The 26,766-nt window shown below is 37.8% G+C and overlaps 1 protein-coding gene across 1 annotated transcript in view; it reads right to left on the reverse strand.

Annotated features, from left to right (window-relative positions):
• The window catches only part of LOC126335907 (uncharacterized), a 115,844-nt gene that overhangs the window by 26,196 nt on the left and 62,882 nt on the right, over positions 1-26,766 (reverse strand). The window contains exon 5 of the mRNA XM_049999380.1: positions 17,927-18,483. Coding sequence (XP_049855337.1) covers positions 17,927-18,483 — 557 coding nt within the window. The remainder of the gene's footprint in view (positions 1-17,926; positions 18,484-26,766) is intronic.

The raw sequence follows: 26,766 nt of genomic DNA on the forward strand, positions 1-26,766 counted from the left end.
TCATTGAAGTTGAGAAAGAATAATGGCCATAGGAAAATAATTTACTAAGTCATAAGCATGGAACACAGCTCCAAGAGATTCATCATGGAGTCTTGTCAGTGAATGCATACAATATGTTAAATTTATCATCAATAATAATGAACACTTCCCACTGAGGAAATTAAGAACTAATGTTTTCATAAAATTTTTGCCTCTTCTTGAAGGCTATACCTGATTACTTGTAAGCACTAATATTCAGTACAGAGCAGGGCCAGCCATGGTGTGCCAAACTTCACATGGGTCAAGTGTGTGACACATCTCAGTTGGCACAACCCTATTCAGTTCTGCAGAATCATGGCGTCAGCCCTGTTTACCCATTGCTGTTTGTTTGCCTTGTGAAGGATTTCCACAGGTCCAGTAGCTGTCCGTATGAAAAGAGGCAGCCTAGACATCTAACATCACAGGTCTTCAAAAATGAATGGGAATGACAGAAGACAGGGATCAGAATTCTCAGTATACAGGGTGTCCCATTTATCTTGACTACCCTAAATAACAGTTTGTCCAGATGCAAATTACAAAATGTTTCAAGCAAATGTTCTTTAGTCATAAGAGGGATCAATCAGCATGAAGGCCTTTGTTGTAGCTTTGTTCTTTTACAAAGATATGAACAGTGGTGTGACTTTTTTAAATGGCACCCTGTATTTTGTCTACCATGCATTTTTTTATTCAGTAATTCATTTCCTCTCCTGAAGACCTATTCAAAAAAGTATCACAGTGTACCATTCACTGAAACACAACATTATTAATTACATAACACAACACAGACGTTGACGCTCACAGCGCTTAGTGCACAGTTTTTTTTTAATGCTAGGCAGTAGTGCGAGGTGTCCTGATAAACACTCACCAGTCAACATGCAGGCAGGGAAATCAGTGTAAAGACACTTCAGCTATCAAGATATTAGCAGTAAATTTTCAGAGTGTTCAGAATAAAGTTCCTGAATTTACTGCCCTCCAGGAAGTGTGTGGCACACAAATTATTCTCGGGACTGAGACCTGGCTGAACCCTGAGATAGGAAGTTCTGAAATATTTAGTGAGGTTTGGAACGTGTATTGGAAAGACAGATAGACACCGTAGAAGGTGGTGTCCTCATTGCAGTTGACAAAAATATTATGTCTACTGAGGTCGATTGTGAAGTTATCTGAACATGTTTAACAGGGCTAAGAGAAATAAAGTTAATTGTTGGGTGTTATTACTGGCCACCAGGTTCCACTGTGACAGTTCTAGAATCATTCAAAGGGAGTCTACACTCTGTATCGCAGAAGTACCTGGATCATGCTATATTAGTCGGAGGCGACTTCAACCTACCTAGTATAGACTGGGATGTCTATGGATTCATTATGGGTGGTACAGACAAGCCGTTGTGTGAATTACCTTTGAACACATTATCCAAAAACTGTCTTGAGCAGCTAAATCAACAGCTAACGCATAATGGAAATATTTTAGATCTGGTAGCTACGATCGGACCAGACCTCATCGACAGTGTCAGTGTTGAGACAGGGATTCGTGATCATAATGTTGTCATTACAACTATGGTTACAAAAGTTAAAAAGTCGGTCAAGAAGGCTAGGAGAGTGTTCTTAATAGAAAGAGCAGATAAGCAGTTGTTAGCATCCCACTTAGTAAATGAATTGACTTCATTTACTTCCGGTATGATGGACGTGCAAGAATTGTGGGCAAGTTTTAAACACATTGTAAATGTGTTGGAGAAGTATGTACTGAAAAAGTGGGTTACGGAAGGAAGAGATCCACCATGGTTTAACAGTGCAATTTGGAGAATGCTCAGGAAGCAAAGAATGTTGCACTCACAGTACAAAAAAGATCGAGAGAATGAGGACAGGCGAAAGTTAGTAAAGATTTGTGCTGCTGTAAAAAGAGCGATGCGTGAAGCATACAACCACTACCACCGTCATACCTTAGCAAAAGATCTTGCTGAAAACCCAAGGAAATTCTGGTCTTACGTAAAATCGGTAAGCGGGTCAAAGGCTTCCATCCAGTCACTCACTGATCAGTCTGGCCTGGCAACAGAAGACAGCAAAACGAAAGCTGAAATTTTAAATTTAGCATTTGAGAAATCTTTCACGCTTGAGGATCATACAAACATACCGCCGTTTGAGTCTCGTACAGATTCCCGTGTGGAGGACATAGTGATAGACATCCCTGGGGTTGTGAAGCAGCTGAATGGGTTGAAAATAAATAAATTACCAGGTCCTGATGGGATTCCAATTCGGTTTCACAGAGAGTACTCTACTGCATTGGCTCCTTACTTAGCTTACATTTATCGTGAATCTCTTGCCCAACGTAAGTCCCGAGCGACTGGAAAAAAGCGCAGGTGACGCCTGTGTATAAGAAGGGTAGAAGGATGAATCCTCAAAATTACAGACCAATATCCTTAACATCGGTTTGTTGCAGGATTCTCAAACATATTCTCAGTTCAAATATAATGAATTTCCTTGAGACAGAGAAGTTGCTGTCCATGCATCAGCATGGCTTTAGAAAGCATTGCTCCTGCAAAACGCAACTCGCCCTTTTTTCACATGATACCTTGCGAACTATGGACGAAGGGTATCAGACGGATGCCATATTCTTTGACTTCCAGAAAGCATTTGACTTGGTGCCCCACTACAGGCTCCTAACTAAGGCACGAGCATATGGGATTGGTTCCCAAATATGTGAGTGGCTCGAAGACTTCTTCAGTAATAGAACCCAGTATGTTGTCCTCGATGGTGAGTGTTCATCGTAGGTGAGGGTATCATCTGGAGTGCCCCAGGGAAGTGTGGTAGGTCCACTGTTGTTTTCTAACTACGTAAATGATCTTTTGGATAGGGTGGATAGCAATGTGCGGCTGTTTGCTGATAATGCTGTGGTTTACGGGAAGGTGTCATCGTTGAGTGACTGTAGGAGGACACTAGATGACTTGGACAGGATTTGTGATTGGTGTAAAGAATGACAGCTAACTCTAAATATAGATAATGTAAATTAATGCAGATGAATAGGAAAAAGAATCCTGTAATGTTTGAATATTCAATTAGTAGTGTAGCACTTGACACTGTCACGTCGATTAAATATTTGGGTGTAACATTGCAGAGCGATATGAAGTGGGACAAGGATGCAATGGCAGTTGTGGGAAAGGTGGATAGTTGTCTTCAATTCATTGGTAGAATTTTGGAAAGATGTGGTTCATCTGTAAAGGAGACCACTTATAAAACACTAATGCAACCTATTCTTGAGTACTGCTTGAGTGTCTGCGATGCCATCAGTTCGGATTGAGGGAGGACATAAAAGTGGGCTGCTAGATTTGTTACAAATAGGTTTGATCATCACGTGAGTGTTATGGAAATACTTCAAGAAATCGGGTGGGAGTCTCTGGAGGAAAGGAGGCATTCTTTTCATGAATCACTATTGAGGAAATTTAGAGAGCCAGCATTTGAGGCTCACTGCAGTACAATTTTACTGCCACCAACTTATATTTCGCAGAAAGACCACCAAGATAAGATAAGAGAGATTAGGGCTTATACAGAGGCATATAGGCAGTCATTTTTCCCTTGTTTTGTTTGGGAGTGGAACAGCGAGAGAAGATGCTAGTTGTGGTACGAGGTACCCTCTGCCACGCACCGTATGGTGGATTGCGCAGTATGTATGTAGATGTAGATGTAGGTACTCAGGGTAATGGAACACATCCACGTGTTGATGTTGACAGAGGATAAATGTAAACATAAGTAGAATGCACACCCGTCGTTCTGTCAACCATCAAGAGTTGAAGAGTTGTGTGAGTAGGATGTACACCAAGGAACAGAAGGTAGAAATGCTACCCTATCTATGGGGAATGTGAGTTAGCAGAACAGTAATTGCAATACTGTTTTCTTATATACAGATACATTTAGTACAGTACTTCAGTCCTTTTAAATACTGTTGTGTGGAGTAGGCATACAGTAAAGGCTGTCCACTGCGACGACATAACATTTCTTTTATTGTTGTTGTTGAAGGTAGGGGAAATACTATGCAGGCAGCAGAACTGCAAAGAGATTCATATCCTGACAAGAACACATCTTACCAAAGGATGTTTTCTCATCTTGTGACACCTCAGGAAACGCAAAGTTTCAACCCACGACAATGCAATCGTCATAGCACTTGCACAGATGAAGCCGCCAAAGTTACTGATCTCAGTTCTGTTACTATGAATCCACATGGGAGTGCATTGCAGCTTTAACACAGATTGGAATTCCTAAAACCAGTGTACATCGTATTCTTACATGTCACCAGTTGCATCCTTACCATGTACACCTACATCAAGAATTGTATGGGAATGATCTCCAGAATCGTATACAGTTCTGTCAGTGGGCACAGCATCAAATACTCACCAACCTGAACTTCTTCTCCAATGTTCTATTTACCGATGAATGTTCCTTCTAAAACAAAGCACAGGTAAATACAAGGAACATGCATTATTGGTCCAGCGACAACCCATGATGACTTAGACAGGTGGTTCATCAGTGTCAATTGAGAGTTAACGTCTGGTGTGGGTACAACAATTATTGGCCCTTATTTCATCAATGGTAGTCTAAACGGTACAGTGTTTGCCAACTTCCTCAGACAAATTCTTCCTCTTCTTCTGGATGAAGTGCCGCTAAGAACCAGAATGCTTATGTGGTATCAACACGATAGATGTCCAGCGCATAATGCCTTGTGTGCGTCATGCTCTGAACTGAAGGTATCCTGCCAGATGATTTGGTCAAGGAGGAACCGTTACTTGGCCTGCTAGGTCTCCTGTTTCAAATCCTCTGGACTATTTTCTTTGGGGATGCATTGAAGATGCTTTCTATCACGATATTCTAACAACTCCAGAGGACATGCAGGCATGTATCATGCTTGCTTATATTTCTCTTCAACAGGCAAAACTGGAAGCAGTAAATAATTCTTTCATTCAATGAGTGCACAAGTGTGTCAGTGTCACCACTCTGAGCACCTTTGAATGTTCTACTCCTGGGCTATGGTACGGGAGATGGCAAATGGCTCTGAGCACTATGGGACTTAACTTCTGAGGTCATCAGTCCCCTAGAACTTAGAACTACTTAAACTTAACCAACCCAAGGACATCACACACATCCATGCCTGAGGCAGGATTTGAACCTGTGCATGGTTGTGCGGTTCCAGACTGTAGCACCTAGAACCACTCGGCAGGTACAGGAGAGTCAAGTCAATTTTGTGTTATGTTTTTACTTGGTTTTCATTTGTTCTTTGATAACTCCAGCAAGTGGACAAGTTTGTGATGCTGGACTCATAGTCAATGCTGTGTTATATAATTAACAATGCTGTGTTTCAGTGAATGGTACACTTTGATACATTTTTGAATAGGTCTTGTTGTTGTTGTTGTTGTCTTCAGTCCTGAGACTGGTTTGATGCAGCTCTCCATGCTACTCTATCCTGTGCAAGCTTCTTCATCTCCCAGTACCTACTGCAACCTACATCCTTCTGAATCTGCTTAGTGTATTCATCTCTCGGTCTCCCTCTACGATTTTTACCCTCCACGCTGCCCTCCAACGCTAAATTTGTGATCCCTTGATGCCTCAAAACATGTCCTACCAACCGATCCCTTCTTCTAGTCAAGTTGTGCCACAAACTTCTCTTCTCCCCAATCCTATTCAATACCTCCTCATTAGTTACGTGATCTATCCACCTTATCTTCAGTATTCTTCTGTAGCACCACATTTCGAAAGCTTCTATTCTCTTCTTGTCCAAACTAGTTATTGTCCATGTTTCACTTCCATACATGGCTACACTCCAAACAAATACTTTCAGAAACGACTTCCTGATACATAAATCTATATTTGATGTTAACAAATTTCTCTTCTTCAGAAACGCTTTCCTTGCCATTGCCAGTCTACATTTTATATCCTCTCTACTTCGACCATCATCAGTTATTTTACTTCCTAAATAGCAAAACTCCTTTACTACTTGAAGTGTCTCATTTCCTAATCTAATTCCCTCAGCATCACCCGATTTAATTTGACTACATTCCATTATCCTCGTTTTGCTTTTGTTGATGTTCATCTTATATCCTCCTTTCAAGACACTCTCAATTCTGTTCAATTGCTCTTCCAAGTCCTTTGCCGTCTCTGAGAGAATTACAATGTCATCGGCGAACCTCAAAGTTTTTACTTCGTCTCCATGAATTTTAATACCTACTCCAAATTTTTCTCTTGTTTCCTTTACTGCTTGCTCAATATACAGATTGAATAACATCGGGGAGAGGCTACAACCCTGTCTCACTCCTTTCCCAACCACTGCTTCCCTTTCATGCCCCTTGACTTTTATGACTGCCGTCTAGTTTCTGTACAAATTGTAAATAGCCTTTCGCTCCCTGTATTTTACCCCTGCCACCTTAAGAATTTGAAAAAGAGTATTCCAGTCAACATTGTCAAAAGCTTTCTCTAAGTCTACAAATGCTAGAAACGTAGGTTTGCCTTTTCTTAATCTTTCTTCGAAGATAAGTCGTAAGGTCAGTATTGCCTCCCGTGTTCCAACATTTCGACGGAATCCAAACTGATCCTCCCCGAGGTCTGCATCTACCAGTTTTTCCATTCGTCTGTAAAGAATTTACGTTAGTATTTTGGACCTGTGACTTACTAAACTGATAGTTCGTTAATTTTCACATCTGTCAGCACCTGCTTTCTTTGGGATTGGAATTATTATATTCTTCTTGAAGTCTGAGGGTATTTCGCCTGTCTTGTACATCTTGCTCACCAGCTGGTAGAGTTTTGTCATGACTGGCTCTCCCAAGGCCGTCAGTAGTTCTAATGGAATGTTGTCTACTCCGGGGGTCTTGTTTCGACTCAGGTCTTTCAGTGCTCTGTCAAACTCTTCGCGCAGTATCATATCTCCCATTTTGTCTTCATCTACATCCTCTTCCATTTCCATAATATTGTCCTCAAGTACATCACCCTTGTATAAACCTTCTATATACTCCATCCACCTTTCTGCCTTCCCTTCTTTGCTTAGAACTGGGTTGCCATCTGAGCTCTTGATATTCATACACGTGGTTCTCTTCTCTCCAAAGGTCTCTTTAATTTTCCTGTAGGCAGTATCTATCTTACCCCTAGTGAGATAAGCTTCTACATCCTTACATTTGTCCTCTAGCCATCCCTGTTTAGCCATTTTGCACTTCCTGTCGATCTCATTTTTGAGACGTCTGTATTCCTTTTTGCCTGCTTCATTTACTGCATTTTTATATTTTCTCCTTTCATCAATTAAATTCAATATTTCTTCTGTTACCCAAGGATTTCTAGCAGCCCTCGTCTTTTTACCTACTTTATCCTCTGCTGCCTTCACTACTTCATCCCTCAGAGCTACCCATTCTTCTTCTACGGTATTTCTTTCCCCTATTCCTGTCAATTGTCCCCTTATGCTCTCCCTGAAACTCTGTAGAACCTCTGGTTCTTTCAGTTTATCCAGGTCCCATCTCCTTAATTTCCCACATTTTTGCAGTTTCTTCAGTTTTAATCTACAGGTCATAACCAATAGATTGTGGTCCGAGACCACATCTGCCCCTGGAAATGTCTTACAACTTAAAACCTGGTTCCTAAATCTCTGTTTTAACATTATATAATCTATTTGATACCTTTTAGTATCTCCAGGGTTCTTCCACGTATACGACCTTCTTTCATGATTCTTAAACCAAGTGTTAGCTATAATTAAGTTGTGCTATGTGCAAAATTCTACTAGGCGGCCTCCTCTTTCCTTTCTTAGCCCCAATCCATATTCACCTACTATGTTTCCTTCTCTCCCTTTTCCTACTGCTGAATTCCAGTCACCCATTACTATTAAATTTTCATCTCCCTTCACTATCTGAACAATTTCTTTTATTTCATCGTACATTTCTTCAATTTCTTCATCATCTGCAGAGCTAGTTGGCATATAAACTTGTACTACTGTAGTAGGTGTGGGCTTCGTATCTATCTTGGCCTCAATAATGCGTTCACTATGCTGTTTGTAGTAGCTTACCCGCATTCCTATTTCCCTATTCATTATTAAACCTACTCCTGCATTACCCCTATTTGATTTTGTGTTTATAACCCTGTAGTCACCTGACCAGAAGTCTTGTTCCTCCTGCCACCGAACTTCACTAATTCCCACTATATCTAACTTTAACCTATCCATTTCCCTTTTTAAATTTTCTAACCTACCTGGCCGATTAAGGGATCTGACATTCCACGCTCCGATCCGTAGAACGCCCGTTTTCTTTCTCCTGATAACGACATCCTCCTGAGTAGTCCCCGCCCGAAGATCCGAATGGGGGACCATTTTACCTCTGGAATATTTTACCCAAGAGGATGCCATCATCATTTAATCATACAGTAAAGCTGCATGTCCTCGGGAAAAATTACGGCTGTAGTTTCCCCTTGCTTTCAGCCGTTCGCAGTACCAGCACAGCAAGGCCGTTTTGGTTAATGTTTCAAGGCCAGATCAGTCAATCATCCAGACTTTTTTCCCCTGCAACTACTGAAAAGGCTGCTGCCCCTCTTCAGGAACCACACGTTTGTCTGGCCTCTCAACAGATACCCCTCCGTTGTGGTTGCACCTACGGTACGGCCATCTGTATCGCTGAGGCACACAAGCCTCCCCACCAACGGCAAGGTCCATGGTTCATGGGGCAGGAATAGGTCTTAAGGAAATGAATTACCGAATAAAAAATACAGGGTGCCATTTAAAAAAGTCATACCGCTGTTCATATCTTTGTAAAAATCAATGCTACAATGAAGGCAATTACGCTGATTATTATGCTGGTTGATGTCCCCATGGTGGCTAAAGAACATTTACTTGAAACATTTTGTCATTTGTATCTGGACAAACAGTTATTTAGGGTGATCAAGATAAAGAGGACAGCCTGTATATTATGCAGTTGCATAAGCAATAGGTCCTGCACATTTATGAAATGATATTACAATGCTACACAAAAAGAATTTAAAGACTTAATTGACAATGAAAAAACAAAAAAATATAATGACTGGCAGACACAATTCACTGTTCTGCACACCAAGAAGCACTTTGTTCTAAATTTGCAGGTATGCAGCATGTGAAGAAACTGGTGGTTTGAATTGTAAAATTTCTGAAGCCTAAAGTGTAACAGCTCATTTTTCAAATGATTTCAATGCTAATTTGAATCACTTTATTAAATGTTATGTTGTTAGGTATTGTTGTTGTTTTTGTCCTCTTCGGTCCAAAGACTAGTTTGATGCAGCTCTCCATGCTACTCTATCCTGTGCAAGCTTGTTCATCTCTGAGAAAGTGCTGCAACCTACATCCTTCTGAATCTGATTACTGTATTCATTTCTTGGTCTCCCTCTACAATTTTTACCCCCACACTTTCCTCCAGCACTAAATTGGTGATCCTCTGATGCCTCAGAATGGGTCATAATCAGAATCAGAATTGTCTCATAACATACAAGTTAAATCATTGATTTTATGTACAGGAGACCCATTAGCTTATAACTATGATAAATTATATATGCAATACAATATTTTTATATAATCACAATAAAATCTGAGTATTATTTATTATTATTGTTTTTATCCTGCTCAGATGGTCAGAGCATTAAAAAATTTGTCAACAGAGTAATAACATTTCTGTACCAGGGTGCTATACAATTCTCTTTCTACTGCCTTAGTTTGGACCTTTATAAAATTTGTGTCTTTCAGTTTATTATAAACTTTCATTCCCATATAATGTAGACAGCATGAAGCATTCTTTGTTTCTAGTTCTGTAACTATGCTGGAAATTATTTGACAAAAAGAGTTTAGGGTTATTACTTGTGAAAATAATTATTTCATACAGATACAATGAGGGAACACTTAGTATCTCAAGATCTCTTAATAAAGGCTAACAAGATTCTCTTGGCTTTGTACTGCATATGTTTCTGATAATCTTTTTTCTGCAAAGTTAATATTTTTGTCATGTTTTATTTATTTTATTTATTTATTTCGTGTTCCGGTGATCCATGTTGTGAATACATCACAGGATATGGAACGTGTCTGTTTTACAAACTTTTTATGGTATTTTGTAAGTATTGCTATTATTCATATTAAAATTATATGGCTTAGATTAACATTACAAATTAAAATCACAAAAAAATAAATGTTACAAAGTTAAGTATTACAGACTCTATACACGTACATACAGAAAATATACTACTGAAAACTTAAGATGTTTACAAGTAATAGATATACAGGATCACAAACGAAGAGTGGGAAATGTATCTGAGACTTATCTGTACAGGTACTAGGGTACTATTCATCGTGGTTCAGGAACTCTTCTATAGTATAAAATGACCCATGCAATAGGAACTGCCTTAAGCTGTTGCTAGCATTCCTCCAGAAGACAATACTGTATCTCACCACCAACTCAAAGTACCTATAGTATAGTACTTTCTTTGTGTCTATACTAGTGATGTTGACTAAGAGTGTCATAGCAAACCCCAGGCTGTTTAATTTATTTTTTAGATAATCTATGTGTGAGGCCCATGATAGGTTTCTGTCCAATCGCATTCCTAAGAATTTAACATGCTCTGCATCATTTAGCTCCTGCCTTCTGTGAATATCATTTATCTGTGACTGCTTTGTCTTAAATTGCATCAGCTATGTTTTTGAAATATTTAGCTTCAAGCCATTGAGATGAAACCAAACATCTAGGTTTTCTAGAGTTTGTAAGACATTTTTAGGCATTTCTTCTGTGTTTTTATTTTCTACCAGTACTGATACGTCATGAGCAAATAAAACTGAATGATAATTTTTATTTATGGGTAAGTCATTTACTTAAAAGAGAAAGAGGATTGGGCCCAGAATTGAGCAACCAATTGATCCCTTCTTTTAGTCAGGTTGTACCACAAATTTCTCTTAATCCCAATTCTATTCAGTACCTCTTCTTAGTTATATGACCTAGCCATCTAATTTTCAATATTCTTCTGTGGCACCATATTTTGAAAGCTTCTATCCTTTTATTCTCTTCTTGTCTAAACTGTTTTCGTCCATGTTTCAGTTCCACATATAGCAACACTCCATACAGATACTTTCATAAATCATTTCTGACACTTAAATCTATACCTAGTGTTAACAAATTTCTCTTTTTCAGAAATGCTTTTCTTCCCATTGACAATCTACATTTTATATCATCCCCACTTTGATAATCATCAGGTATTTTGCTTCTCAAATAGCAAAACTCATCTACTAGTTTAAGTGTCTCATTTCCTAAGCTAATTCCCTCAACATCACCTGACTTTATTTGACTGCATTCGATTATCCTCATTTTGCTTTCATTGATGTTCATCTTATATCCTCTTTTCAAGACACTTTCAATCTTGTTCAACTGTTCATCCAAGTCCTTTGCTGCCTCTGACAGCATAATAGTGTCATTGGGAAACCTCAAAGTTTTCATTTGTTCTCCCTGGACTTTTCATTCCTGCTCCAGATACCCATATATTTATCACCATCTTTTGAGTTCTGATTGCAATAGCTTCATATTATAGTATTCGCTAATGGTATGTCCATTGACTGGTAGGAATATGTACTGATGATTTGTTTAGTTGCAGTTGTCACTATTCATTTAGAAAAAAACTGGATGACAAAAAAGTATCATATATACTGTATTTTATACTGTTACAACTTTGTTTGTCATACTGTCAACTTGGTATACTATTGAGCTGTCAACAAGATTACAATTGTGAGCTGGACTGAGACTCAACCTCAGGACCTTTTTCCTTTTGAGGGCAAGTGCTCTTCTGATGACCTACACAAGCACTACTCAAGACCTGTCATCACAGTTTTACTTCTGCCAGTTCTGAGAGGATGGACCAAGACTCAAACTCAGGAGCAGCGTCTTTCACAGAAAAGTGCTCTATTGACAGAGTTACTCAAGCATAAGTCATGGCCATCCTCATAGTTTTACTTTAGCCACCATTGTGAGGATGGGTTGTTAGCCATACTTGGGTAGCTCAGTTAGCAGAGCAGTTACCTGAAAAAGACACAGCTGCTGAGTTTGAGTCTCATTATGGCACACAGTTTTAATGTGCCAGGAAATTTCATATCAGGAAACACTTCACTGCTGAGTGAAAATTTCATTCTGTAATACTACTGTTTAACATAACATCATGTTGCTTCATAATTACTGTAATTCACAATACGAAACTAACATCAGAACGTAAACAAAGTGTTTATGGTACTGGATTATGTATTGAAATTCTGTCTACACTAAAAAATTATGTATTCATATTTGAAGCAAGAAACATGAAAGCAATACCGCAGTTAACAAACATCTAATCAGTAAAGTTTATTTGTATCATTTCACTTACTTTTCCATGAATATGACAGATATGTATCCAATTTCATGTACTTCAATTGTAACCACCAAATGATAACATTTTCTATAATTCTGAACAACTTCTGTGATTGTAATCAGGAAAATTACTATATGTAACAATGTTCTGATTGTCAGCAAATGTAATTACAACCTGTGAGAAATCACCTGAGATGAGCCAGTACAATGTGAGAATTTGAGTGTTATGTAACTTCAAGTCAAGAAATTAAAAAAAAAAGTTTAGAGTTCTAAATTTGAATACACCTAAATCACTTTTTGATATCTCACATTATTGGAGAACCATGGTGTTTTCTGGCATAATTTTAACTTAAGAAATTTACAGAAAGTATCAACTGCAACAGGGCAATGAAGAGAAGTCAAGTTCACACTAACTTTTTTTTACAATGTGACTTACACCTATCCAACTTCAAGAACTCTTATATCAGCTACCTTCTTCACAATTGATAATCATAAAGGCATTTATTTTGGTTTATTTTTGACGATTATTATCCCCAGAAAGGCAGTTGTACCACAACTCATGAGCATTATTCTAATGTCAACTGCAAGAGTTTTTGAGAGAAATGAATGAAAGATATGGAGCCTTTACATATTACTGTGAAATACGTTGGTTAAGTCAAGGGGTATGTCTGGTATCATTTCTTGATTTAAAACTAACTACTGTTGAATTTGTGAAGGAAAAAAAGGCTGCAGGTATCAAAATTAGAAAAACTATAATGGATTGTAGACCTTGCATTTTAAGTGAATTAACTGCACACTTCCCACAGTAGGACATTGCAAGGTGAGAAACAACTTCTTTTCCTAATACGAGGATGCATTTAAAAAGAAAATCACATTATAGGAGGAAAACATTCTGCCAAATACAGTCCTGTTCCCTAATCTCACTGCTGTTAATGAAAACACGAGGTCTGAAGAATTCATTGTGGCCTTGAAAGAATTACAGTGACAGTTTCCTAAACATTTTGAGGACACTGCCAGTCTTACAACTGTTTCTGAGCTGCCTGCCATATCAGTTGAAAGTAGCCTGTGATGAGCACATGTAACTGACTTATGTGCAAGCTAATTCATGTTTTTACATTGAAACTGTCAAGGACATCTGCACTGCTTTCCTCATATAGATTATAGGTTTCCATGTGTCCATAATGAGACTGCAAAAATGCTACATCATTCCAATAAACATATTTGTGTGAAAGACTTTTTTCAATTATTAAACTAAATAAGTTATGATTACATGGGATGCTGAGTACACAAATCTGTGAAATTGCTTGCATTTGTCAGTGTGCTGGCAGTTTGCCTCAGATAAACATTATGTATTCAGCATCCCAAAAATAATTAAATGATACTAAAAATTTGTTTTGTCCTTGGTCTATGTTGTTGAGAAATGTGAAATAAAAAACAAAACCAAGTCATGTGCAGTGCAACTGCACTCCCATTTATGGTGGTAGGGAAGTGTGCACCAAGGATGGACATTGTGGCACTCATGCCAGGGCATGATTCATGAGCTGATTTCTTTGGCCACTTGTGATGTAGAGTTTAATGCTAAAGACAATATCTGAATTGTTACAAAGTGAGAATAGGTTTCCATTTCATGTGGTAGGTGTCCATGAAGGATTTGATGCCAGTGGTGTTCAGAGACAGTATTCAAAGATTGTGTTTATATTGCTGTATGGTGAATATTGTTTTGTAGATATTGCTGGAAATGTTATTTGCTTACATTGAAACACAACTAGCATCTGCATGCTAATGACTGTGTAATAAATTCAAACCAACCAGGTAATTTAAACAAATCTGTTGTCTAAATGTTTTCTAATTGGTGGTCTACTGACATGCTAAAATCTTAATCACTGCCAGACTGCTAATAGGAGAACCTCCAACATTACCAGCTGCACTTCATCGAGAAATAAATGGTAATTTCCTACACCAGGTAGAAGATATATGCCAATCAGATTGTCATGAATAAACCAGCTCACACATTTATGGTTAATCTATGTTGATGATGGAACACATGAGTTTCCTTGGAACACATGAGTTGCCTTAGAATTTTCCACTTCCCAGGCATCCCTACTGTGAGTGTTGAATATTATTTCCCTTGAGAAGGCAGCTTTGTCACTAAACAAAACACATGTTTGGATGTTAGAGGTGTTTACAATTTGGTGTAGATACCATTTGAAGGATTCCATACACTGCAGGTATTGTACCCTTGAATGGATGTATGCTTGTCTTGTGCAGAATATTCTACACATTGGCATTCTTAGTATTTAGCTCCCAGGCTATGATTATGTGCTGGAGCTGAAATTGTCTTCAGTTCACTGGAAAACAGCTTTCTGAAACTGAACAGTTTATGCGCCAGTTTTCATAGGTCTAGTCTAAGGAATCCTGTTTTACAAAGACAGTCATAAATTCTCTGAAATGTGACATGATTTGGTAATCTCCTCCCTGGAAATCATTCTTCTCACAGGTACCTTGCTGCTTGATTGCGGCATTATGCCTCCCCATAAATGAGACACATATCAGCCAATCAGCCAACTTGGTCATTGTAATCATCCTTCAAGAACCTGTAAAAATCAATAGATCCTTTCATATGAAACCAACATATAAATAACAATAAGGTAATCGGACCATGCATGACAGTGCATGGTACCAATACGTTTGAAAATGCCACACAGTCATGTCTCATATTCTGTTGACCTGGAGATAAGGGTCACTTCCTCTAGCCCAGGCAAATTGAGCAAATTGGTTGGTTCTTTAGCATTACGAGTGGTCTATGGTGTGTGCCTTTGGTAACTTATAAATGCACCATTTGTTCATATGTGTTTACAGAGAAAACCCACCAAAAAACATGATTTTTGGGTACTAAAAGAACAAATTGTGCCTATGGCCACTTCTATAATTTATATTTTTGAAAATTTTCAAAAGTATTACCATGCATTGTAAAAACAATGTTCTTGAGAAGGAAGGGAGGGAGGTTGGGTTTAATGTCACTCTGACATTGAGGCCATTAGAGATGAAGCACAAGTTCAAATTATGTCAAGGATGGGAGTGGAAATCAGCTATGTCCTTGAAAGCATCTGTGTGGAGTGATTTAGGGAAATCAGGGAAAACCTAAATCTGGGTAGCCAGATGCAGGTCTGAACTGCCATCCATCTGAAAGTGAGTGCAGTGTACTAACCACTGTGCCACCTCAACTGGTGATACTTCTCAGAAACCCTGGATTTTTTTCAGTATCATTACCTGTTACCAAGATCTAGAGGTTCATAGTTACCATACTTATGCAAATAAAATATGCATGTGATGTCCAGTCTGAGGCAAAGATGTAGTTTTAACAGACATAGTGAAACATGTCAAGTTTTTAGGATCATTGCAAGGTTTCTGAAATCACCAAACTATGTTTCTAGTCAGCATTTTTCACAAATAAAACTCTATGATATGCTGTCTCAGTATAATGGTCATTTCATGCCTATACAAATATGCTCAAAGTGGTACTGCAGTGACAAAAAGTTGGCTAAAAAGGGTCTCAACATACCTGAAAAGAACTTAAAATGTCCCCCAAAAATTATGTGAAACTGGAAAGACAGAATATTCAGTAAAATATTTCAAGTAAAATTTTTACCCTTTTAAGATACAAATCATAGGCAAGGTGTTTTCAATGAATTGCAATCAATGATCAAAGTATGCAGATAAAATATTCAATCAATGGATCTGCAACGTATCCAGACAAAATATGAAACAAACAATTTTCTGTTAACCTTATATTATGCATACGTATTTGTTGTTTAAACATGTCAAAATATATAAATATGTCAAAGTACATAAATGAACTGTCAAAACTTTATACCTTCAGAATTTGATTTATAGGACACCCTGTTATAGCACAGAAAAGAAGGGAACCAGCAGAAATAATCTCCAGCTGGAGCACGAACAAAGGTGCATATATTCTTCTTTAAAAAGCATCTGACAGAAAAGTGTGGAACCAGTTGCTTCAGTCCCCACTCTGCTTTCCTCGCCATAAATTTTGGCATGTAAACATATTCACACTACTTGTGCTCAAGGTGAGCAGCAGAGAAATGGTGACAGTAGATGTGAGATGAGACAGTTCAAGTAGGAGAGAAAGAGAGAGCAGGTGGTGATGCTGGTCAACAGAAAATGGCAGTGAAAGAGAAAGAGGCATAGATGGAGACAGAACCAGTGGGAGCCAAAGAGAGAGGAGACATTGATGGTCAATAAGAGACAGTGGTAACAAGATAGAAAGAAAAATGAATGGAGATGGAAGCAGTGGGAGCAAAAGAGAGAGGATGCATTGGAAATAAAAACATAGATAACTGAAGACAATATAGAGGCTTGAAATGTCTAAGCTCTCCCAGATCCCTGAACATTAACATATAGACATAGGGGAGGGCACATTTTGGCATTTTGGATTGACATTTTGAACACAGGGGATATGGGGGAAAAAGTATGTTGGAACCTCCCCCCCCCCCCCCCCCCCCCACAGAACTTTTGTGCTGCTGAGGTATAATGCAGACAGTGGTAGTGGGAAAGAAGGACAAAAGGAGAAAGCGTAAGTAAGAGGAGACACAGTAGCAATGGGATGTACTGCAATCAATTTGATAAAAAACAATTCAGTGGGAGAGAGACATAAATAAACAATGGCAATGAGAGGCTGATGCTGAGAAGAAAGGATTAACTACAAAGAGTGACAAGGTAAAAATATTTAAGATGTTCTGTGTTAAAAAACCATGAATATGTTTGTGTGCCAACATTTTTTGTGAGGGAGGGAGAATGAGGGTTGAGGTAAGTCAGTTAAAGTCCAGCATCAAACCTTTCAAGGACTGTTTGCAGCGAAGTGATGCACCTGTGACTTGTGTGTTACATAGCAAAAGTATTTTGTCTTACCTCCTGTAATATCTCTACAAATTTGTACACCTTGTTTCTTTAACCTAGTTAATGGATATCTCAGAGTATATAAAATGTCCTGAATGAAATACAGTGCTGCATTAAATGTGAATTTAAGATCAGCTTGTTGGATAACTCATATTCTACTGAATATCATTGTAAGGACTCTTAAATCTGATATATTTGTTGTAATAATGTAATCGGTATTAGCAATTTAAGATCCTAATATTTTATATCTTTAAGCACATCTAGTGTGTTACATTTCTTTTACAGGTTTACTTCCATGGACTATATGGATTAGGACTCATGTAGTTTGAATGACCACTATCAGTGTACTGTAAATGAATCAGTAAAGTGTTTGAAAATGATGTTTCAACTTGGATGTTCAGTATTTTTCCAATGTCTATAGATGTGATTATGCCATTGATGTTAAATTATACTGTTAAAATTTACATAAGAACATTTGAGACAAGAAAAGAAAATATTCATTGTGTTACTGAGAGCTGCTAAATAAAGTGGTGAGATTTCACACTCATTCAGTAATATAAGTGGTTATATTGAGCAGTACTCATAGTAGTAATCAGGAAAAGCTGACAGTTATAATACAAAGCCACTCCATGAATTTTGTTACTCACTTAATTGTAGACTCTTCCTTTCTTTCTCTTAGGTAACTCAGTCTTGCTCTCAAAAATAAAGCGTGAATCTGCAAGTTCAACACACTCTTGTAATTTAGGCACACATTCTGCTAAATCTCCATAAACATCAGAACAACGATAGGCTCGCTTGATGTGGAGAGATTCATAGCAATCCATTAATGTGTCTCCATCAGATAAGCAGTTTCCTCCAGGTTTCTGACATTTTTGCAGTTTCATGGCCCCATTTATGATGTCTCCATCACACTGATTCTGTGTTGTACTATCATTTGTAGGCCGTCCGACTACTGTTTGCACATTCATGCTACCCATGCTTGCATAAATGTGAATACTTGCTTCTACTGATTGTAGCATGGTTCCATCAGTAATGTGTATTAATTCTGCTATGTACACAGGACAGCGGTCTTCACTGGCAAGACATTCATATTCTTTGCCAAATAATTCTACACAGCGCTTTGCCTCAGCTCCTTTCAGAGAAGCAGAACAAAGTGCAACTACCTGTAAAAAGTTGGCACCTATGGTTCCTTCAATTACCCCATCTGGAACATTAACATTATTGTTTTCATACTTGTTTTTTGAAATATCCTTTCACATACACATAAAATCGTACATACCAACCCAGTTACAAAATAATTCATGAATGAGGAGAGAGAGATGAAAGAAGAACAGAAGTAATATTAAAGAAAATGTAATAGACCAAAGGGGTGAGGGAAGGCAAGAGTAAAGTAGCAAAAACCAAAAAGCTACATTCTATACAAAAAAAACTGATCTCAAGTACTATTAAACAAGAAATGAACAAAATAAATCAATAGTGATACAAATTCAGTTCTTGGAGAATTGTCTACTCTCAGTTATAACAAATTGAAAATATTGGTCATGAAGTTCACTCATTACTTTCTAACAGTCACAGTCAACAAATAACTCATAGAAATGGATCAAATGCAGCTTCATTAGATGTGCTCCTTCAGATACTCTATATGTCACCATACAACATTCAATCATTAAAAGACTACAGTTTTTAAAATTTTTTGGAATGCTACATTGATAGCCTCCACCATTACAACATTAGGAATGATAATAAATAATGAAACTGTAATTACTGTGTGTTTATAGTATAGCAGGATAAAAACATTATTAAATTTTCAAGTGATTTAGAGATACAAAAGTTGCAAAATTTAGTACACAGAACTGCCATGTCTAATAGCAGCAACAGCTCTAAGCCAGCTGAGCATCAACTCAGACCTGGATGACAGACATAGGTAACTCACATATAATGGTGCTTGAAATCTAGCATAGAGTTCATCAGTCATACTGGCTGGTGAGTGGTTGTGTACCAGTCACTTGGCAACCTATGATCAAAAGTTTTCAATGGTTGAGGGGTATGAAGCAAGTACTAGCAAAGGCACAGTTGAACACCCTCTGCAGCATGGAAAACATGTAGTGCTGTGTTGTCTTTTTGAAAGATAACATTTGCTCTCCTCATACCATAACACACATACAAATGTGCACTGGAAAGCTGGAACTGGAATTCATCTTACATGTGCTACTCCTGTGTTCAGTGTTTTGGGTGCACCACTGCCGTGCACCTGTCACTGGTGCTTTATCAAGAGAAAATGTAATGGTGGTCCATTGTGCATAATAAATAGTCAGCACTGTCTGTGTGGGTACTTGTTTTGCTGCAAACAAGCCCATTTCCTGACTGAAAGTAAGTGATGTAGCTTTGTAATACTGCCCTGCCGAAGAACAATATGTTTGCTGTACTAGTTGCAGCAAACTAGCCTGCAGAGACTAAGCCAAAAAATGTTTGTAAGGACTTTGTATAAAACTCTACATAGTTTTGTGTGCTTCCTGGTTCAATTAATTTACATTATTGCATTCTAAGGTTCCTGGTGTTATAATCCATTAATAACTTCTGAATGGCAAAATCTCAACATGTATAACACAAACAGCCTAATACATGACCATGAAACAAGATGTTGTCACCACCTCCATCTAGATAGAAAGAACAAGGCAAAGACACAAAAAAGTATATTTTATAATGGGATAAAACTGTATAACAAATTACCACAGGAAATTAAAAAAATAAATGAGCCCTCACTTTCAGACAAAAGATTTAAAACCTTCTTAGTAAGTAAAAGTTGTTATACTGTAAAAGAATATTTAACATAGATGTAGATTATTAGTAACATTTGACATTATCACCAAAATATGATGTAATTATAAATGTGTGTATGACTAGTTATAAAAACTACACAAAATATGAGCAATCTGTTTCATTGTAAATGTAAATGTGTGCTCATGTATTATAAACTGACGGCATCCATACAATATATATTGTTCCAGGGGGGAGGGGGGGGGGGGAGGAAAAAAAAATGTACTGGTTCTTTGTGCACATTTTTTTTACTTTAAAATATTAACCAAGAAAATGTTTGTTATTAATTACAATTCACAGTTTTTAAGTATTTTCCCCTGAGAATATTAAAACACTCAAAATTTAACTGGTTATAATGTTCTTGCCCCCCCCCCCCCCAATGAACCATGGACCTTGCCATTGGTGGTGAGGCTTGCGTGTCTCAGCGATACAGATAGCCGTATCATAGGTACAACCACAACAGAGGGGTATCTGTTGAGAGGCGTCCTCTTGGGTAAAATATTCCGGAGGTAAAATAGTCCCCCATTTGGATCTACGGGTGGGGACTACACAAGAGGATGTCGTTATCAGGAGAAAGAAAACTGGTGTTCTACGGATCAGAGCGTGGAATGTCAGATACCCTAATTGGGCAGGTAGGTTAGAAAATTTAAAAAGGGAAATAGATAGGTTAAAGTTAGATATAGTGGGAATTAGTGAAGGTCAGTGGTAGGAGGAACAAGACTTCTGGTCAGGTGACTACAGGGTTATAAACACAAAATCAAATAGGGGTAATGCAGGAGTAGGTTTAATAACGAATAAAAAATAGGAGTGCGGGTAAGCTACTACAAACAGCATAGTGAACGTATTATTGTGGCCAAGATAGACATGAAGCCCATGCCTACTACAGTAGTGCAAGTTTATGTGCCAACTAGCTCTGCAGATGACGAAGAAATTGAAGAAATGTATGATGACATAAAAGAAATTATTCAGATAGTGAAGGGAGACGAAAATTTAATAGTCATGGGTGACTGGAATTCGAGTGTAGGAAAAGGGAGAGAAGGAAACATAGTAGGTGAATATGGATTGGGACTAAGAAATGAAAGAGGAAGCCGCCTAGTAGAATTTTGCACAGAGCACAACTTAATCATAGCTAACACTTGGTTTAAGAATCATGAAAGAAGGTTGTATACATGGAAGAACCCTGGAGATACTAAAAGGTATCACGTAGATTATATAATGGTAAGACAGAGATTTAGGAACCAGGTTTTAAATTGTAAGACATTTCCAGGGGAGATGTGGACTCTGACCACACTCTATTGGTTATGACCTGTAGATTAAAACTGAAGAAACTGCAAAAATGTGGGAAATTAAGGAGATGGGACCTGGATAAACTAAAAGAAACAGAGGTTGTGCAGAGTTTTTAGGAGAGTACAAGGGAGCAATTGACACGAATGGGGGAAAGAAATACAGTAGAAGAAGAATGGGTAGCTTTGAGGGATGAAGTAGTGAAGGCAGCAGAGGATCAAGTAGGTAAAAGGACGAGGGCTAGTAGAAATCCTTGGGTAACAGAAGAAATATTGAATTTAATTGATGAAAGGAGAAAATATAAAAATGCAGTAAATGAAGCAGGCAAAAAGGAATACAATCGTCTCAAAAATGAGATATACAGGAAGTGCAAAATGACTAAGCAGGGATGGCTAAAGGACAAATGTAAGGATGTAGAGGCTTATCTCACTTGGGGTAAGATAGATACTGCCTACAGAAAAATTAAAGAGACCTTTGGAGATAAGAGAACCACTTGTATGAACATCAAGAGCTCAGATGGAAACCCAGTTCTAAGCAAAGAAGGGAAAGCAGAAAGGTGGAAGGACAATATTATGGAAATGGAAGAGGATGTAGATGAAGATGAAATGGGAGATATGATATTGCGTGAAGAGTTTGACAGAGCTCTGAAAGACTTGAGTCGAAACAAGGCCCCTGGAGTAGACAACATTCCATTGGAACTATTGACGGCCTTGGGAGAGCCAGTCCTGACAAAACTCTACCATCTGGTGAGCAAGATGTATGAATCAGAAGCTGACCTCGGGGAAGATCAGTTTGGATTTCATAGAAACACTGGAACACGCGAGGCAATACTGACCTTATGACTTATATTAGAAGAAAGATTAAGGAAAGGCAAACCTTTGTTTCTAGCATTTGTAGACTTAGAGAAAGCTTTTGACAATGTTGACTGGAATACTCTCTTTCAAATTCTAAAGGTGGCAGGGGTAAAATACAGGGAGCGAAAGGCTAGTTACAATTTGTACAGAAACCAGATGGCAGTTATAAGGGTTGAGGGACATGAAAGGGAAGCAGTGGTTGGGAAGGGAGTGAGACAGGGTTGTAGCCTCTCCCCGATATTCAATCTGTATATTGAGCAAGCAGTAATGGAAACAAAAGAAAAATTTGGAATAGGTATTAAAATCCATGGAGAAGAAATAAAAACTTTGAGGTTCGCCGATGACTCTGATGTATGTCTTAAGATTTCCTGGTGCATCAACTGTTTGTAGTGCTCAGCTGTAGGTCACATCCAGCCTGGAGCCCCTCTTTCTGTTGTGGTGAAACCATGCATGCAGGAGTGTGACTCCTTCTCATCCAATGACTGTGTCGTTAGTATGGGAGGTTCATTTGATGTAGCAAGAAATCAAGCAAATGATGCAATTAGACATATGAAAATGGTAAAAAATGACACTAAAACAGTTGTTGTCAACATTCCACAGAGGCATGATCTTAAGAAACAGTCTATTGTGAACCAGGAAGTTCATAAAACAAATGAGAGGATTAAAGATCTATGTAGTAAATTTCAGAACGTGTCTCTAGTAGATGTTAGCTATCTAGAAATGGAGCTGCACACATCTCATGGTCTGTACATGAACAAAAGAGGCAAAAAGATCATTAGTAGCAAAATTATTGAGGAAGTCAGGCGACATTGTTCACAAAGTGATGAAAAAAAGTACATTGCCATGGGCTGCTACAACCCACCTCAACAAAATCTGCCACAACACCAGCCACCGCTGGCAAGCCAGGGAAACTTGTGAAGCCTGCTAGCCTCATTGCTAGTCCAAAATTATCCTCTAAGGTCCAGCAGGTAAAACTCAGCCTTAAAATCATACACCAGAATCTTGGTAGTCTTAGTAATAAGCATAATGATCTAGATGTAATTTCACGGATTGACAAACCCAATATATTAGTTGTAACGGAACACTGGTACAATGAAGCTCTGATTAGCATTACTCAACCACTGTGTATGAAATTCTGCACAGCCTTCAGTAGAAAAGACAAGACTGGGGGAGGTGTAGCAATTTTAATGTTATTGATGTGAGTGCCTTCTGCTTGGAAGGAGTCTCAGAATTTGCTGCAATAAACCTGAAATGGGATAGAGATAACATAACAGTTATTGGTGTTTACAGGCCACTTGCAGCAAATACAGATACCTTTTTTGTAAATCTTTCTGACTTGCTTGTATATATAGACACAACATTTTCTGGACCAAATGGTCATGTAAATATTATAGTTACAGGGGATATAAATATAGATTTATTAACAAATGATGTCAGCACCAACAAGTTACATCGTCTGTGTGATGAATTTAACCTGACCCCACTCATTCGGGAACCCACTAGAAAAATTGGCAATAGTAAAACATGTCTTGACAACATAATAACAAACATGACCCACCTATCCCACAGTGCATCGGTTTTAAAACTAGCCACCTCAGATCACCATGCAGTACAGCTTATATTGGAATGCCATGAGGCCCCCACTGTCACCACAAAGCAACAGTTTCTAACTAAAAGAATAATGTATAATGACAACATAAATAGACTAAACTGCATGCTAGCACAAATAAAATGGTTTGAAAATAATAGCTTTTCATATGATAACTTTGCTGCTGACTTCTATTACTGCTTTGATACCACATGCCCAGTTGTAATCACAAAAATGAAACAAACAAAAAATATAAATAAAAATATTTGGGTAAATAGTAATGTCACTGAAGTGAGGGAAAAATTAAAACTACTCCACAGTGCAATGCTGAATAATAGAGAGATTCCTGAGCTAAAGGAAGCCTTCAAAATATATCAAGCACACTATAAGGACTTACTCACACAGACCAGGAGCAACTATGTTGCAAATAAGCTTCAAAACTCACACAACGTAACTACTGGCATCTGGGCAGTCATAAACAGTTTTAGAACTGGCAATGACAAATCCTGTATGGACTTTACTAATGGCATGCTCATAAAAGACCAACTGGAAATTGCAAATATTTTTAATGAATATTTTTCTTCTATAGGGGAAGCCATAAATGACAAACATAAAAACATGCACTACAGTTTTAAAGGTAATACATGTGACCATAGTATATATCTAGCCCCCACAAACTGTGCAGAAATAATGGGCATCATTAGCTCTCTAAAACCCTCTAATTCAGCTGGGAATGATGGCCTAAATACTAATGTTTTAAAAGCCTGTAGCCAAAATGTTTCTGTATCTCTGTCTGCAGCAGTCAACAATATAATAGAATCAGGCACCTTTCCAGACAGACTAAAAATAGCACAGATAACACCCATTTTTAAGAAAGGTGACAACAACAAAATAGAAAACTACAGACCAGTCTCAATCTTTCCTGTCATTTCCAAAATAGTTGAGTAAGTTATATACAACAGGATTATAAACTTTTGTAACAAACACAACCTGATGTTCGCAAATCAAAATGGATTCGTAAAAGGTAAATCAACTAGCACTGCAGCTGCTCAACTAATTGAAGATATGTTGGGGGTATCGAAAGCAAGGAACATGTGGCAGGTGTATACCTAGACCTGAAAAAAGCCTTTGATTGTGTGAACGTTGACATCCTATTAGACAAGCTATGGAACATGGGCATTAGAGGCGCTGCTTATGACCTAATACAGTGTTATATGAGCAATAGAAAGCAGTTTGTTCTACTTAAAATGGAAAGTGGTGTCTACAAATAAGAGATCACTTGCATAAAATATGGCATGCCCCAGGGCTCGGTGTTGGGTCCCCTTCTGTTCTTGGTCTATGTAAATGATATTAAATACTGTACTACAAATTCCAAAATTGTTCTGTATGCCAATGACACATCCATTGTATGTAAAAAGGAATTGTGTAATGAATTAGAGGCCCAGTGTAATAATGTGACAAAAGAAATTGTTCCGTTTTTTAATGAAAGCCACTTAAATGTAAGCACCAGTAAAACATGTTTGATGGAGTTTAACAAAAGTAGTTTGAATAATGAAATTAAATTATACATGGGCAACGAATTGGTAAAGAAAAGGTCTAGTGTAAAATTCCTTGGCATAACAATCCAAAGCAACCTGAAATGGGACACACATAGACTCTCTAGCAACTAAGTTGTCAAAAAATATATTTGCAATCAGTACTATTAGCAAGTTCTGTAGAGACACTGTAGTCCTAAAGACTGCATACCATGCTCTTTTCTCCTCTCACTTGAACTACGGTATTGAAATTTGGGGGGCAGCAACCAACGCTAATCTAGATAAGCCACTCATTCTTCAAACAAAAAAAGGGGTGTGAGAATAATCTGTGGAGCAAAATATAGGGAATCTTGTCGCATCTTGTTTCCATAAACAGAGGTGTTAACTGTTATAAACACATACATTCCAAAAGCCATATTGCTTGTGAAAAGACTGCACCCAAACACTTATTCAGATTTCTACCAGTACAATACTAGAAATAAAGAAAGATTTTACATTGGCAGCCACAGAACAGCACTTTACAAAAAGGGGCCTCAGTATGCAGGTATAAAATTAGCTAATGCACTGCCCAGAGCAGCCATGGTCCTTCCTACAATTAAACTGAAACATTAGCTTAAGAAATTTTTAGTAAAACACCCTTTCTACACATTAGAAGAGTACCATACTTATATGAAGAACAACAAATGCTTTGTGAAATTATGTGAATAAAAATAAGTAAACACCTTATTGTAATTTTGTTGTAAATTAATGACATATTCAGAAGAATGTGTCTTGTGTATTGTACAAATAACTGTAATCATTACTGTTTCTTTGTATGTTTGCAGTGTACCATTTGATGTTTAATAAAGCTATTATTATTATTATTATTATTATTATTATTATGTGTCCATCTGGGTGCAGTATAGTGTAACATACCACTTTCTTAAAGTGGTGTATTGCACAATGTACTTATGGCTGAAGAATGATGATCTTTTACTATGGAATAAAATTTATTTAATGTAGTCCAGAGGGTGGGACACACTTTTTGAGCATGGGTTCCTCTGTATGTTCATTTTAACGGAACTGCAATGGAGAAAGCATTACTGCTGCATGGGGTGATGCTGTCAGTGGCTTTCTTTTGGTCACACTTGCTGTTCTTAATGTTTTCTTTGTGCAGTGGACCCCTGCCTCAGATTGTCACTGGCCTCCATGGAAGAAGAAGGCCAGGGCAATGCATGAAAATGTCACAGAATGGAAGAAGTTCAAGTCAGTAGGATCATCTACGTATTGTGACTCTGATTTTTGTTAATGTATTTGAGATACACTTCTCAAGCGGACAGCACTTTAATTTTTTGAAACTGTTTCCTGATTGTAAACAATTGTTATAAACCTGTTTTACAAAAGATGAAAGTTCTACCATTTAGTAGTGT

The sequence above is a fragment of the Schistocerca gregaria genome, chromosome 2, assembly GCF_023897955.1.
Source record: "Schistocerca gregaria isolate iqSchGreg1 chromosome 2, iqSchGreg1.2, whole genome shotgun sequence".
In the NCBI taxonomy this organism is placed as follows: domain Eukaryota; kingdom Metazoa; phylum Arthropoda; class Insecta; order Orthoptera; family Acrididae; genus Schistocerca; species Schistocerca gregaria.